The 15,747-nt window shown below is 44.1% G+C and overlaps 1 protein-coding gene across 1 annotated transcript in view; it reads left to right on the top strand.

Moving 5' to 3' along the window:
* Positions 1-15,747, top strand: part of LOC138891855 (uncharacterized) — an 80,280-nt gene that overhangs the window by 50,860 nt on the left and 13,673 nt on the right. Inside the window, exons 10-16 of the mRNA XM_070175538.1 lie at positions 3,915-4,019; positions 4,118-4,662; positions 4,762-5,365; positions 13,960-14,064; positions 14,163-14,707; positions 14,807-14,944; positions 15,051-15,411. Of these exons, the coding sequence (XP_070031639.1) occupies positions 3,915-4,019; positions 4,118-4,662; positions 4,762-5,365; positions 13,960-14,064; positions 14,163-14,707; positions 14,807-14,944; positions 15,051-15,411 (2,403 nt within the window). The remainder of the gene's footprint in view (positions 1-3,914; positions 4,020-4,117; positions 4,663-4,761; positions 5,366-13,959; positions 14,065-14,162; positions 14,708-14,806; positions 14,945-15,050; positions 15,412-15,747) is intronic.

Genomic DNA, 15,747 nt, shown 5'->3' with positions numbered 1-15,747 from the left:
TATATATATATATATTTTTATTTTTTTTATTTTTTTTTTTTTTTTTTTTTTTTGTTTCTCTTTAATTACTCCCTTGCTTTCAATTTAAATGACATATTTTTCTTATTAGTCTGTTCCAAAAAGAATGACACATTTGTATAATTGCAAATAATTCAACTTTAAACTCTTCATTTTACCCTTAATGAGAAGCTTTTATAACCACACAAATGTTATGGCCCCGCAAAGCTTTTATCCCTTAAACTTTTAATACCATCAGTTTCAAAAATCTTTTTTTTTTCTTAAACTACGTACCAAGTCAAAATTATGGTAGGAAGTTGGGTCAAGAGGTTCTGCTGCTTGTTGGTTGCTCAGTAATCTCCACTGATATGATCCCTTTATGATAATAACTCCTTTTTCAAATCCTCAAAAGCCTTGCCAAACCTTTCCAACTGCTCCATTGCATTCTTATTGTACATAAACAGACCATAGTACAAGTCCGATGTTACAACTCAGAATTTGGGGTTGTAATTTCGGCCAAGAACTGGTAAGAAAGGAGCCTTCTGATGGTCTGACGTAGAGCAGTCTACTCGGGCAACTTGGGCTTTTTAATTTTAAGCATATATAAGGGGGGTATAGGTGCTGAAAGCTCCGACCTGCCTCCCCCATACGTGCTGCCACCGAGCCGTATAGAACGAGCTGCCTTGGGGGTGAACCCCAAGGGCCTGCCTAGATGACTCAAGGGAGTGTCAAAGGTATCCATACGAGTTTGGGAACTCGTATGGGCTGCGCAACGCCTTAGGGCCTGCGTTGGACATCAAAAGGGCAGTGGAGGCTGCTATTGTGGAACGGCCAGCCCCGCGGGCTGCCGAGTGTTGGAAAGAGACCTCCACGCCGATTGGATACTTGACGCACCTGTCATAGGGGCATCATGTGTCGACTTGTGAGCATGGCTTTGGTTCAGCCATGCAAGCAAGGGTCCGTTGGCCTAAAGGTGCAAGTGTGGGCGACACTGCACTACTTCGAAATGGAAGCGTGCTGCAAGAGGGCTATGTATGGGCATGGTATGAAAGAGGCGCATGACAATGGCCAAGGACTAAAGGTTGCCTTACTCTTTTTTGGACATAAAAATTTTTTCTCTTTTTTCCAAACAATTTTTTTTTTTCTCGAAATCAACGTTTGTTCATTAAATTTCCAATTTTCACTTGAAGATTCATTTTGAAAATTTTCGAAAATTTGAAAAACTCCAAAAAGCTGTATTTCAAAATTTTCACTCAAATCACTCACAAAACTTCAAAAATAACCCAAAATTATATGCATGTCCAAACACAACTCTAAATTTCAAATACCATTTTCACTTAAAAAAGATTTTCCCCCTATTTTGGAATTTTACAATTCTTATGTCCAAACCCCCACTTAAATTACTCCTACTATATTTTCTTTTATATCCTCTTACTAGAGCATGGAGATTTGTTTAATCCAACTTCAAAAACAGTTTGCCTCATTCCCCTTTCTTTTTGTTGTCAACAAGTTCTGCTCTTGTGCTTTATACTAAGCACTATCACTTATGGATCAATGGCAACTATGGGTTACTTAATGTATGGAGAAAATTTGATGTCAAGTGACCTTAAATTTCCCGACTAGAAAAATTAGTTCGAAAATCGCAATATACACAACATTAATAAATCCAATAACTAAGTACACTCTTGTTGTCTCACCAATTGCAACAGCAATCGAAGATATATTTCCTTTCCGCAAAAGTAAACCTATGAGCTACTTCATCAGAACCGTTTTGGTCATCAGCACAATTATTGTCGCATTAGCAGTTCCATTTTTTGGATATGTCATGACGTTTATAGGCGGATTTTTGGGCGTTAGTGTGTCTATATTGTTCCCATGCCTCTGCTATCTCAAGATCAAGAAGCCTTACTCAAGGAATTTTGGAATAGAAGTTATATTTATTGGGATGATTTTAATTTTGGGTACTTGTGTTTCCATATGTGGAACTTATATTTCATTGAAAAACATCATGAAGCATGTCCAACAAAAATGAAGTATGATTCATGTTGTGAAATTCAAACAAATTCTATCCTTTCTTCTTGTTCTTCTTTCCATTCTTGTTTTTCTTCTTTTCTCTTCCAAATTATTGCATAAAGTTCCAGAATTTTATTTGAGCAGTTTGTAAGTTACCTTTTTTTTTCAATGACATATAACTCTGTATAAACATAAACACCTAACCTATTTGTTTACCCGAAAAATCGGATAACGTTGAATTTATGTATGGTTCTAAGGGCAAGTAGATTCCTTTGATCTGAAAATAACAATACACGTATTTATGGTGCAAAAATAGAAGATGATGAACAAAGATATTTGGCGAGCTTTAGAAAGATAAACACAATGAAATTCTTAATAATAGCCAAAGAGATCCCTTCTATTACAAACTCTCCTGCCTTTTATAGCCAAGGATCACTACTTTATCTATAGCAACATGATGGAATAAATATTACTAGTGGAGAACCCATGATGGTATGTCTCCTCCTTAATTCCCGCAGAGATTCTCTCCCTTGGTGCGGTTGTAACAGCTTTTTGTCTGTGAACTCGATACCGACTCGAGCTCGGTATCGGATCGGAATCCCGGCCTTGGTTTCGAGCTAGGCGATCACTTTTGGGCATCGATGTTCGGGACCTGTATCGGTCGTTGTTACCTCGGTCGATTCGAACGCCCGAGCTCGACGCCCCCATCTCGAAATTCGTTCGGGGTCTCTATGAAGATACCCCTCAATTGAAATGCCATCCTCGATCGATCTTCATGACCGAGGATCGGTTTTAACCGTATACAGATAGCCCCCTCGTTTCTTGAAAAGGAGATGACGAGAAACGATGTGATTTTCCTAAGGTTCGACCGAATCGATAATGACGTTTCTATCGGCTTTGACTATGACGTGCGTGATAACTATCCCATCGATTTGGTTTTATTGAGGTATTTAATGCTTGTCAGTCGGTGGTCGGCCACCGCTTGAAACGAATCGCCATGCCTTATAAATGGTTTTCACATATAATTTTTTCCACTTTTGTGCTTCCTCTTTTCCCAAATTCTCTTTGATTAGTTTCTCTTATTTCGTTGCTTTAGTGCCGCTTATACCAGGGTTTCAGTGTTGTCCCCTCTTTCACCTTTCTTTGCGACTTTTTCTTCTCGTATTAATAGCGAAAACTTCAAAAATCGTACCTCACAAGGAGAAAGCTTCTTCCTCACGGCCGTGTGACGATAAGGCGCCGACCGAGCCGTCTGTACAGGATTATATTTCCGGCCCGTGTATTTTAAAAGCTGATTTTAAGGTGGAGAATCCTTCGTCCGTTCCGGGTCGGTGTGAGCACGTATCGATGTATATGTGCTCTATAGCAGAGGTTCACCTCGAGGCCGTCAGGAAAGACTGCGGCTGGGGTTCTGAGGTTGTGTTACAAATCTCCTCCTCCGATGAGAGCGTCACTACCTATGTGGAGGGATTTCTAAGTGTTTACACCTATCCCTTTACATTGGGAGCTGTTGATCCCGTGACTTTTGATTTCTGCAGGAGATATCAGGTCACCCTCGGCCAAATTCATCCTTCCTTATGGCGTATAGTCATCTTATTGCGTTTCTTCTCTATCAAAGCCGGAGGGTTGGATTTTTCTCTGAGCCACCTTATACGACTGTATCGGCCTCAGATTTATCGTGGACTTATTAGGCTATGTCGTCGGGCATCAAAGGCCTTGATGTCGAGCATCGATGAAGATAAGGATCGAGGCTGGATGGGTTGATATGTTCGAGTGAGGACTTGTGATCTTATCCCGGAGGAAAAGATGTCGTTTCCTGAAAAATGGAACTTCGACCGTAAGTGATCCGTGTTTGCTTTTCGTGTCTTTTTCCGTGTTTGCTAATATTATTTTCTGATGTCCAGCTGCACCTTGGATGCCACAAGCTGTGCCTGACCTCGAGGATTGGGTTCGAAAGTTAGCCTCGACTTCATCCTATGCCGAGCGCGCTTGGCGTGATTTGGCTAAAGGTAGATGGGAGGCCAAGAATCATGGTGAGGTTTGGTTCCTGTTTTCCTCGAGGTATATTCTGCGTTTATTTCGTTATCGATTTTTCCCTTGTATATAGGTGTAACTAGGGATGCCGTTCTGCGGCCTTTGAGCGGTGATGAAGGCAATAAGCCCCCGGTCCCGGAACAGGTAAAAGAAAAGAAACAAAGGGCTTCCTCTCGGTCGGAGGACCCTAAGCCCAAAACTCGAACGGTGAGGAGAAAAATTATTGCCCTTTCGATCGACTCGGTCCATCGACTGAGGGAGGAAGAAGAAGAAGATAACTCTTCGGCTTTGGTAGTCCGACCTACGGGGGCAGTCGAGGTTGTTAGAGCTGCTGAGCCGATGGCGGCCGTGCCCATCAGGGTTGGTTCCGAAGTCCTAAGTCTCGATCGGAGTACTCCGAGTGATTTGCTCGGGGCAATGGCAATGGGTCATTCACCTTCCCTTCTGTCTTTTTCTGAGGAGGCGTTGAAGGAGGCTCGAGAGCTGAAGACTCCCGATATTGGCACTGGCTCAGGTGCAGCGGATCCTTTTAAGGATTGTTTTACTGGTGTTGATGACAGTTCCGATATCGGTGATGCTTCTCTTTTGTTAGAGGAAGCTCAGCGTTTTATTACTCGGGTAATGATTCTTCCGTACTTGTCTTCTTTGTTCTTTTTCATACTTGGCGGTTCCGATATCGGTGAGCTTTCGAGTTGATGACAGTTTCTAACCATGCAGGCCATCGGTAGGTTTCGAGTTGATTTTAGCCAGTGTGAGGCCGAACTCCGGAAGGTCCTAGGTGAAAGAGATGACCTTCAGCTTCTTTGTAGCAAAAAGGAGGAGGCTATAAAGGATCTTCAAGCGGATTTGGCTAAGGTTCGTGAAGAAAGGGTCGAGCTCGATCAACAGGTGAGCCTTGTTCTATTAAAGTATGGATTCGACTCGACTGTGGAAGTTAACCATCCGTTGTCTCAATTGCAGCAAATGATCGAGAGGATCAGGCTACTTCGAGAGGAGGTCGATCAAATCCGGGCCGAATGCAACCAGTGGAAGGAGACTATTGACCGCCTGGCAGTGGAGAAAGAAACCATCTTAACAAAGTTATTATCAGCCGATGTTCAGCTTCGAAACGTCAAGCAAAAGGTGTCGGTTCAGACTAAGAAAATCGATGAACTTGAGATACGACTTGCAGAGGCTAAGGCGGAGGCCGAGTCGTCGAAAGTTTTGGCGGATAAGTCTATTGCTGTATATCGAGCTGATGCTGAGGCCGCTCAGGTGGAGGCCCGGGAAGCGGCGAAGATTGCCGATGCTCGAGCTCATTGGGTTGCCGAACTTGTTAAGTGTAGATCTCGGAGGGAGACCCTCAAGGAGATTCATGCTCGAGGTTTCGATCTTACCGAAGAGGTAAAAAAGGCAAAAGAGCTTGAAGCAGAAGCTGAAGCCTTGGCTTCTGATGATGATGACGATGATAACGATGATGGTAGCAAAAGCGGGTCCGAGGGTGAGGAAGACCCCAGCCCAGAAGCTTAGAGTCTAATTCTCATTACCTGTAAATTAATTACGTAGGCAATTTTGTATATATATATATATATATATATATATATATAACAAGGTCGATTTTTCTTGTTGAGTCGATGATTTAACGTAAACTCTGAGTAAACATAGCTTTTTTAATGTTTCAAATTCGATTGGGTCCTTGTTTGAACTTGGCAGCCCGTAGGCTCGATGGTCGACTGAGTATTTCGAACTTGATATAGGAGTAGCCCGTAGGCTTAATATTCGAGTAATTATTTTGAACTCGAGATAATGTGGTAGCCCGTAGGCTTAATATTCGAATGATTATTTCAAACTTGAGATAATGTGGAAGCCCGTAGGCTTAATATTCGAGTGATTATTTCGAACTCGATGTTAAAGTAACCCGTATGCTCGACGGTCGACTGAGTATTTCGAACTTGATATAGGAGTAGCCCGTAGGCTTAATATTCGAGTGATTATTTTGAACTCGAGATAACGTGGTAGCCCGTAGGCTTAATATTCGAATGATTATTTCAAACTCGAGATAATGTGGAAGCCCGTAGGCTTAATATTCGAGTGATTGTTAATTCTGGTTGCATAATAAATCTCAAGGTGCAATCTAATATGAGCATGGTTTATTTTGACCATTTTGGCTCTAACAACTTTTCCTCTATTGTTGTGAGAAGTCTTTGTTGCGTCTAAACTCAATGTATTTGAGGCCCTGGTGCCCCCCCTCCCCCCGGTATTCGAGGCCGTTCGGGCTAAGGGTCGAAAAGCCTCGGATACTATTTTGAAAGCGCAGCACGATCGATGGTTGCCTCATTAAAAACCTTGCCGCAAATAACCCATTTGGGAAAAAGCCGGTCTAAGGAAAAAAGAGTGCAACTCGTGCTCTTGAGTAAAAGAATACTTCTGTTCTTTGTTCGAACTTCTGTACGGGACAGTTGAATAAGGTCCGACCTTAGCAGTAGTACCGTTTTAGATGTGATACATTCCAACTGCTTGATAGCTGTTTGCCGTTTATGATGCCGAGCCTGTACGATCCTTTCCCAAAGTGCTCGAGCACCTGATACTGTCCTTCCCAATTTGGTCCTAGTTTTCCTTCGTTTGGATTTCGAGTATTGATGGTGACTTTCCTTAACACCAAGTCCCCTGGCTTGAAGTGGCAAAGTTTAGTTCTTCGATTGTAATACCTTTCGATTCGTTGCTTTTGTGCGGCCAACCGGATGAGGGCAGCTTCTCGTCCTTCGTCCGATAATTCAAGGCTAGTGTTCATAGCCTCGTTATTCGATTCTTCCGTCATGAATCGAAATCTGGGACTAGGCTCTCCGACTTCGACTGGTATCAATGCTTCAGAGCCATATACTAAGGAGAATGGGGTCGCCCCTGTACTAGATTTCGATGTTGTTCGGTATGCCCAAAGGATTTCGGGCAGGATTTCTCTCCATTTTCCCTTAGCGTCGTTCAATCTTTTTTTCAGATTTTGAAGAATAGTTTTGTTTGTTGATTCGGCTTGTCCGTTTCTACTAGGATGGTATGGGGTTGCTAGTATCCTTCTTATTTTGTGGTCTTCGAAGAATTTTGTGATTTTGCTGCCAATGAATTTCTTCCTATTATCACATAATATTTCCGATGGTATCCCGAATCGGCATATGATATGATCCTACAAAAAGTCGATAACCTCTTTTTCTCTTACTTTCTCGAACGCCTGCGCTTCAACCCATTTAGAAAAATAGTCAGTCACAAACAAAATAAATCTGGCTTTACCTGGGGTTGATGGTAGGGGGCCGATGATGTCCATTCCCCATTTCATGAATGGCCATGGCGATAGGACCGGGTGAAGTTGTTCTCCGGGCTGATGGATCATTGGAGCAAACCTTTGACATTTATAGCATTTACGAACAAATTCTTTTGCGTCTTGGCCCATATCGATCCAATAATACCCTGCTCTGATCACTTTTCGAACTAACATGTCAGCACCGGAGTGATTGCCGCAAGTGCCCTCGTGTACTTCCCGGAGGATGTAATTGGTATCTCCCGGACTTATGCATACCGCCATCGGTCCATCGAATGTTCTTCGATATAACGTTCCGTCCGCAGCCAAAGTGAATCGAGCAGCTTTGGTTCTAAGGGTCCTGGACTCTTTGTGGTCTGAAGGGAGCTTTCCGTCTTTTAAGTATTCAATATAGTTGTTTCTCCAATCCCAGGTTAAGCTAGTAGAATTTATTTCGGCGTGCCCTTCTTCGATTACAGATCTTGAAAGTTGAACGACAGTTTCCGAGTTCAAATCATTCACCTCGACCGATGATCCCAAATTAGCAAGCGCATCGGCCTCGTTATTCTGTTCTCGTGGAACATGTCGTAGACTCCATTGTTTGAAATGGTTCAAATTGACAAGTAGTTTGTCCAAATACCTTTGCATTCTGCCTTCTCGGACTTCGAAGGTTTTGTTTACTTGACTCACCACTAGCAAAGAGTCGCAATTGGCCTCAACGACCTCCGCTCCCAGATTTCTAGCTAGCTCGAGACCTGCAATTATGGCTTCATACTCGGCCTCGTTGTTAGTTAACCTGATAGTTTTAATAGCTTGCCTAATAATGTTACCCCCGGAACATTTTAAAACTATGCCTAGCCCGGATCCCTTTACGTTCGAAGCTCCGTCCGTAAAGAGGATCCATGCCCTCGTTGATAAATTTGATTTTAACAGTAGTTCTTTTCGACTGCGGGTACGAGGGTCGGCATGAAATTGGCCATGAAGTCTGCTAAAATTTGAGACTTGATGGCTGTTCGTGGTCGATATTCGATATCGTACCCGCTGAGTTCGATGGCCCATTTGGCCAATCGGCCCGATAGTTCAGGCCTATGCAAAATATTACGAAGTGGGCAGGTGGTTAATACGCATATGGGGTGGCATTGGAAGTACGGTCGTAATTTCCTAGAGGCGCTAACCAGCGCAAGCGCCAATTTTTCCAAGTGCGGGTATCTAGTTTCCGCTTCCCCCAATGTCCGACTTACATAGTAAACAGGAAATTGCGTACCTTCCTCTTCTCGAACCAGGACACTGCTTATGGCGACTTCTGATACTGCCAAGTACAGGTAAAGTTTTTCGTCGGTTTTTGGAGTATGCAGCAGTGGTGGGTTCGATAGATATCGTTTCAGTTCTTGTAACGCTAGTTGGCATTCCGGTGTCCAAGCGAAGTCGTTCTTCTTTTTGAGTAGAGATAAAAATTTGTGGCTTCGATCTGATGATCTCGAAATGAATCGGCCTAAGGCTGCTATTCTTTTTGTTAACCTTTGGACAGCTTTCACGCTGTTCATGATGGTAATGTCTTCGATGGCCTTGATTTTATCTGGGTTAATCTCGATTCCCTGATTTGACACCATGAAGCCGAGGAACTTACCCGAGCTGACTCCGAAAGAACATTTTTCGGGGTTGAGCCTCATGTTGTATTTCCTCAGAATATCGAACGTTTCCTACAAATGGGTCAAATGGTCCTCTGCGCGCAGGGACTTGACTAACATGTCATCAATATAGACTTCCATTGATTTACCTATTTGTTCTTCGAACATTCTATTTACTAGGCGTTGATAAGTAGCTCCTGCATTTTTTAGCCCGAAGAGCATTACGTTATAACAATATGTTCCGTATCTGGTCACAAACGAAGTCTTTTCCTGGTCTTACGGGTTCATCTGGATTTGATTATACCCGGAATAGGCATCGAGAAAAGTAAGGATCTCGTGGCCGGCCGTGGCATCGATCAAGTGATCGATGTTGGGCAGTGGATAAGAATCCTTTGGGCATGCTTTGTTCAAGTCCTTGTAATCTATACACATTCTAAGTTTGTTTTCCTTTTTAGGCACTACGACCACATTGGACAACCATTCGGGGTATTTTACCTCTCTAATGGATCCTATTTTGAGCAGTTTAGTTACCTCATATTTTATGAATGCGTGCTTCACCTCCGATTGGGGTCTTCTTTTTGCTTCACCGGTCTGAATCTAGGGGACACACTTAGTCGATGTGTCGTTATGTCCGGTGGGATTCCTGTTATATCTAAATGGGACCAAGCAAAGCAATCGATGTTATCGATAAGAAATTGAATGATTTGCTTCCTGAGTTCGGGTCTTAAACCCCTTCCCAGGTATACCTTTCGTTCGGGTCAGTGATCGATCAAAATGATTTGCTCCAATTCCTCAATAGTTGATTCGGTGGCATCGGAGTCATCGGGGGTCACGAAGGATCGAGGGATCCACTGATCACTATCTTCTTCGATGCTGTGTTTATCTTGCTGGGTCAGGGCCGATGTCTTTGGTTTCTATTTGGCGTTCCGGTCTTCGACTGTGCCTCCTTTTGAACCCGATCCATTCACTGGCATTTCCTTTATTGGTTTTGCTTCCTCGATGGAGAACATTTCCTTTGCGGCTAGTTGTTCTCCGTACACTATTTTGACACCTGTCAGTGTTGGGAATTTGAGGACCTGGTGTAGGGTCGAAGGTACAGCTCTCATGTTGTGGATCCACGGCCTTCCGAAAAGGGCGTTATATCTCATATCGCCTTCGATCACGTGAAAATTTGTTTCCTGAATTGTTCCGGCGACGTTTATTGGTAGGGTTATCTCGCCTTTGGTGGTTTCGCATGCCATATTGAATCCGTTTAAAATCAAAGTTGCGGATACGACCCGATTTTGTAGGCCGAGCTATTTTACGACCTTCGATCTGATGATATTGGCCGAGCTACCTGGATCAATTAACACACGCTTAATTTTAATTTTATTCATGAGTACGGATATTACCAGTGCATCATTATGGGGTTGGATGATTCCCTCTGCATCTTCATCATTGAACGATAAAGTCCCTGAGGGAGTGTAATCTTGAATTCGAGATCGCTTTTCCCTCACAATCGACATTTTAGCGCGTTTGAGCATAGGTCCCTGAGGGGTATCGACGCCGCCGATGATCATGTGAATGATGTGTTGTGGCTCTTCTTCTTCGTTTTGCTTGCTGAAGTCCTTGTTTTTAAAATGGTTCTTTGCCCTATCACTCAAAAATTCCCTGAGGTGCCCTTTGTTAAACAAGCGGGCTACTTCCTCTCTTAATTGTCTGCATTCTTCCGTTTTGTGACCATGGGTGCCATGATACTCGCATATTTGATTGGGATTCCTTTGGGTCGGATCGGTCTGCATGGGTCGAGACCATCGGGTATCTTTGATGCGTCCGATGGCCGATACGATGGCGGATGTATCGAAGTTGAAGTTATATTCCGATAATCGAGGAACTTCTATAGGATCGGCCTATTTATCAAAACCTCTCTTGCTCATAAGTCCCCGAGAATTTTGCCCCCGATCATATCTGTGGTTATTCCTAACTGTCTCATGCGCCGAACCGTGGTTCACCCGATCTGTGACGTACGGTTGATATCGGTCTCTGTTTGACCTTTGTTCTCTGTTGGTTTCTTTCAGAATTTTAGTGGTTGCGCGGTTCTGACGTGTGGGTTCATACGGGAATCCCAATTGATCATCTTCGACCCTGATTTTCGACTGATACAGATTATGTATATCCGCCCAAGTTATTGCAGGGTATTCGATCAAGCTTTGTTTCAACCGTCGTGATGCTGTCGAACTCAGTCCGTTCAACTCTTGGGTGAAAGCTTGTATGGCCCAGTCATCTGTGACTGGTGGCAAATCCATGCGTTCCATTTGAAACCGGGATACGAATTCCCTCAGTATTTCGTCACCCTTTTGTTTTACTTTGAATAGATCCGATTTCCTCGGTGCGACCTTTACGGCACCAGCATGTGCTTTTACGAACGAATCTGTTAACATGGCAAAAGAATCGATAGAATCCGGTGGCAAGTTGTGATACCAGATCATTGCTCCTTTTGCGAGGGTCTCTCCGAACTTTTTCAATAATACGGACTCGATCTCATCGTCTTCCAAATCGTTGCCTTTGATGGCACATGTATAGGAGGTGAGATGTTTGTTAGGATCGGTCGTGCCGTTATATTTGGGAATTACGGGCATACAGAACTTTTTTGGGATCGGTTTCGGGGCTGCGCTCGATGGAAAAGGCTTTTGTATGAATTTCTTCGAATCCAGCCCTTTCATCATGGGCGGAGCCCCCGGGATCTGATCGATCCTAGCATCATATGTTTTGAATTTTTTGTCGTTGGCTTCGACTCGCTTTGTGAGTTCCTCGAGCAGTTTAGCAATTTCAGGAGCGGTTCCTGATTTTCGCTCGTTCGGTTTCACTGTGTCGGGCTCCGTTCTGGGGGTTACTTCTCGAAGAAGTGGATTGGAGTTTGGATTACTTCGCATATGAGTTTGGCTCTGCAACTGAGCTATCGCTACTTGTTGGGCTTGTAGCATTTTGAAAATCATGCGCAAACTGACCCCGATTTCCCCCGTGCTGTGGGTGTCTCGGGCTATGTGTCGAGCGCCACCCTGAACGTTTCTTTCCTGCTCGGAACGTTGATTCACTTCTAGAGCTATTCGTGAATTGATATCTACTGGCACTTCGGCTCGAATTTCGGGTTCCTCTATTCGAGCCTCGTTGATGTTGTTGGGTAGCCTTTCGGCCACGGGCACCAAGTTGTTGGTTTCATCCTGAAGGCCGGCTTCGAGGTCGATTGGCAGAGCCATTGCCGACATGAAGCTGTAAGCTGGAGTGTGCTGTATATTTGTATCAAATAATCACTTGTTATCCTTAGCCCCACGGTGGGCGCCAAACTATTTACCCGAAAAATCGAATAACGTTAAATTTATGTATGGTTCTAAGGGCAAGTAGATTCCTTTGATCTGAAAATAATAATACACGTATTTATGGTGCAAAAATAGAAGATGATGAACAAAGATATTTGGCGAGCTTTAGAAAGATAAACACAATAAAATTCTTAATAATAGCCAAAGAGATCCCTTCTATTACAAACTCTCCTGCCTTTTATAGCCAAGGATCACTACTTTATCTATAGCAACATGATGGAATAAATATTACTAGTGGAGAACCCATGATGGTATGTCTCCTCCTTAATTCCCGCAGAGATTCTCTCCCTTGGTGCGGTTGTAACAGCTTTTTGTCTGTGAACTCGATACCGACTCGAGCTCGGTATCGGATCGGAACCCCGGCCTTGGTTTCGAGCTAGGCGATCACTTTTGGGCATCGATGTTCGGGACCTGTATCGGTCGTTGTTACCTCGGTCGATTCGAACGCCCGAGCTCGACGCCCCCATCTCGAAATTCGTTCGGGGTCTCTATGAAGATACCCCTCGATTGAAATGCCATCCTCGATCGATCTTCATGACCGAGGATCGGTTTTAACCGTATACAGATAGCCCCCTCGTTTCTTGAAAAGGAGATGACGAGAAACGATGTGATTTTCCTAAGGTTCGACCGAATCGATAATGACGTTTCTATCGGCTTTGACTATGACGTGCGTGATAACTATCCCATCGATTTGGTTTTATTGAGGTATTTAATGCTTGTCAGTCGGTGGTCGGCCACCGCTTGAAACGAATCGCCATGCCTTATAAATGGTTTTCACATATAATTTTTTCCACTTTTGTGCTTCCTCTTTTCCCAAATTCTCTTTGATTAGTTTCTCTTATTTCGTTGCTTTAGTGCCGCTTATACCAGGGTTTCAGTGTTGTCCCCTCTTTCACCTTTCTTTGTGACTTTTTCTTCTCGTATTAATGGCGAAAACTTCAAAAATCGTACCTCACAAGGAGAAAGCTTCTTCCTCACGGTCGTGTGATGATAAGGCGCCGACCGAGCCGTCTGTACAGGATTATATTTCCGGCCCGTGTATTTTAAAAGCTGATTTTAAGGTGGAGAATCCTTCGTCCGTTCCGGGTCGGTGTGAGCACGTATCGATGTATATGTGCTCTATAGCGGAGGTTCACCTCGAGGCCGTCAGGAAAGACTGCGGCTGGGGTTCTGAGGTTGTGTTACAAATCCCCTCCTCCGATGAGAGCGTCACTACCTATGTGGAGGGATTTCTAAGTGTTTACACCTATCCCTTTACATTGGGAGCTGTTGATCCCGTGACTTTTGATTTCTGCAGGAGATATCAGGTCACCCTCGGCCAAATTCATCCTTCCTTATGGCGTATAGTCATCTTATTGCGTATCTTCTCTATCAAAGCCGGAGGGTTGGATTATTCTCTGAGCCACCTTATACGACTGTATCGGCCTCAAATTTATCGTGGACTTATTAGGCTATGTCGTCGGGCATCAAAGGCCTTGATGTCGAGCATCGATGAAGATAAGGATCGAGGCTGGATGGGTCGATATGTTCGAGTGAGGACTTGTGATCTTATCCCGGAGGAAAAGATGTCGTTTCCTGAAAAATGGAACTTCGACCGTAAGTGATCCGTGTTTGCTTTTCGTGTCTTTTTCCGTGTTTGCTAATATTATTTTCTGATGTCCAGCTGCACCTTGGATGCCACAAGCTGTGCCTGACCTCGAGGATTGGGTTCGAAAGTTAGCCTCGACTTCATCCTATGCCGAGCGCGCTTGGCGTGATTTGGCTAAAGGTAGATGGGAGGCCAAGAATCATGGTGAGGTTTGGTTCCTGTTTTCCTCGAGGTATATTCTGCGTTCATTTTGTTATCGATTTTTCCCTTGTATATAGGTGTAACTAGGGATGCCGTTCTGCGGCCTTTGAGCGGTGATGAAGGCAATAAGCCCCCGGTCCCGGAACAGGTAAAAGAAAAGAAACAAAGGGCTTCCTCTCGGTCGGAGGACCTTAAGCCCAAAACTCGAATGGTGAGGAGAAAAATTATTGCCCTTTCGATCGACTCGGTCCATCGACTGAGGGAGGAAGAAGAAGAAGATAACTCTTCGGCTTTGGTAGTCCGACCTACGGGGGCAGTCGAGGTTGTTAGAGCTGCTGAGCCGATGGCGGCCGTGCCCATCAGGGTTGGTTCCGAAGTCCTAAGTCTCGATCGGAGTACTCCGAGTGATTTGCTCGGGGCAATGGCAATGGGTCATTCACCTTCCCTTCTGTCTTTTTCTGAGGAGGCGTTGAAGGAGGCTCGAGAGCTGAAGACTCCCGATATTGGCACTGGCTCAGGTGCAGCGGATCCTTTTAAGGATTGTTTTACTGGTGTTGATGACAGTTCCGATATCGGTGATGCTTCTCTTTTGTTAGAGGAAGCTCAGCATTTTATTACTCGGGTAATGATTCTTCCGTACTTGTCTTCTTTGTTCTTTTTCATACTTGGCGGTTCCGATATCGGTGAGCTTTCGAGTAGATGACAGTTTCTAACCATGCAGGCCATCGGTAGGTTTCGAGTTGATTTTAGCCAGTGTGAGGCCGAACTCCGGAAGGTCCTAGGTGAAAGAGATGACCTTCAGCTTCTTTGTAGCAAAAAGGAGGAGGCTATAAAGGATCTTCAAGCGGATTTGGCTAAGGTTCGTGAAGAAAGGGTCGAGCTCGATCAACAAGTGAGCCTTGTTCTATTAAAGTATGGATTCGACTCGACTGTGGAAGTTAACCATCCGTTGTCTCAGTATGCAGCAAATGATCGAGAGGATCAGGCTACTTCGAGAGGAGGTCGATCAAATCCGGGACGAATGCAACCAGTGGAAGGAGACTATTGACCGCCCGGTAGTGGAGAAAGAAACCATCTTAACAAAGTTATTATCAGCCGATGTTCAGCTTCGAAACGTCAAGCAAAAGGTGTCGGTTCAGACTAAGAAAATCGATGAACTTGAGATACGACTTGCAGAGGCTAAGGCGGAGGCCGAGTCGTCGAAAGTTTTGGCGGATAAGTCTATTGCTGTATATCGAGCTGATGCTGAGGCCGCTCAGGTGGAGGCCCGGGAAGCGGCGAAGATTGCCGATGCTCGAGCTCATTGGGTTGCCGAACTTGTTAAGTGTAGATCTCGGAGGGAGACCCTCAAGGAGATTCATGCTCGAGGTTTCGATCTTACCGAAGAGGTAAAAAAGGCAAAAGAGCTTGAAGCAGAAGCTGAAGCCTTGGCTTCTGATGATGATGACGATGATAACGATGATGGTAGCAAAAGCAGGTCCGAGGGTGAGGAAGACCCCAGCCCAGAAGCTTAGAGTCTAATTCTCATTACCTGTAAATTAATTACGTAGGAAATTTTGTATATATATATATATAACAAGGTCGATTTTTCTTGTTGAGTCGATGATTTAACGTAAACTCTGAGTAAACATAGCTTTTTTAATGTTTCAAATTCGATTGGGT

Source organism: Nicotiana tomentosiformis, chromosome 5, assembly GCF_000390325.3.
Source record: "Nicotiana tomentosiformis chromosome 5, ASM39032v3, whole genome shotgun sequence".
NCBI classification, from domain to species: Eukaryota; Viridiplantae; Streptophyta; class Magnoliopsida; order Solanales; family Solanaceae; genus Nicotiana; species Nicotiana tomentosiformis.
The sequence above is the reverse complement of the archived record's forward strand: the minus strand, read 5'-3'. Positions and strand labels throughout refer to the sequence as shown.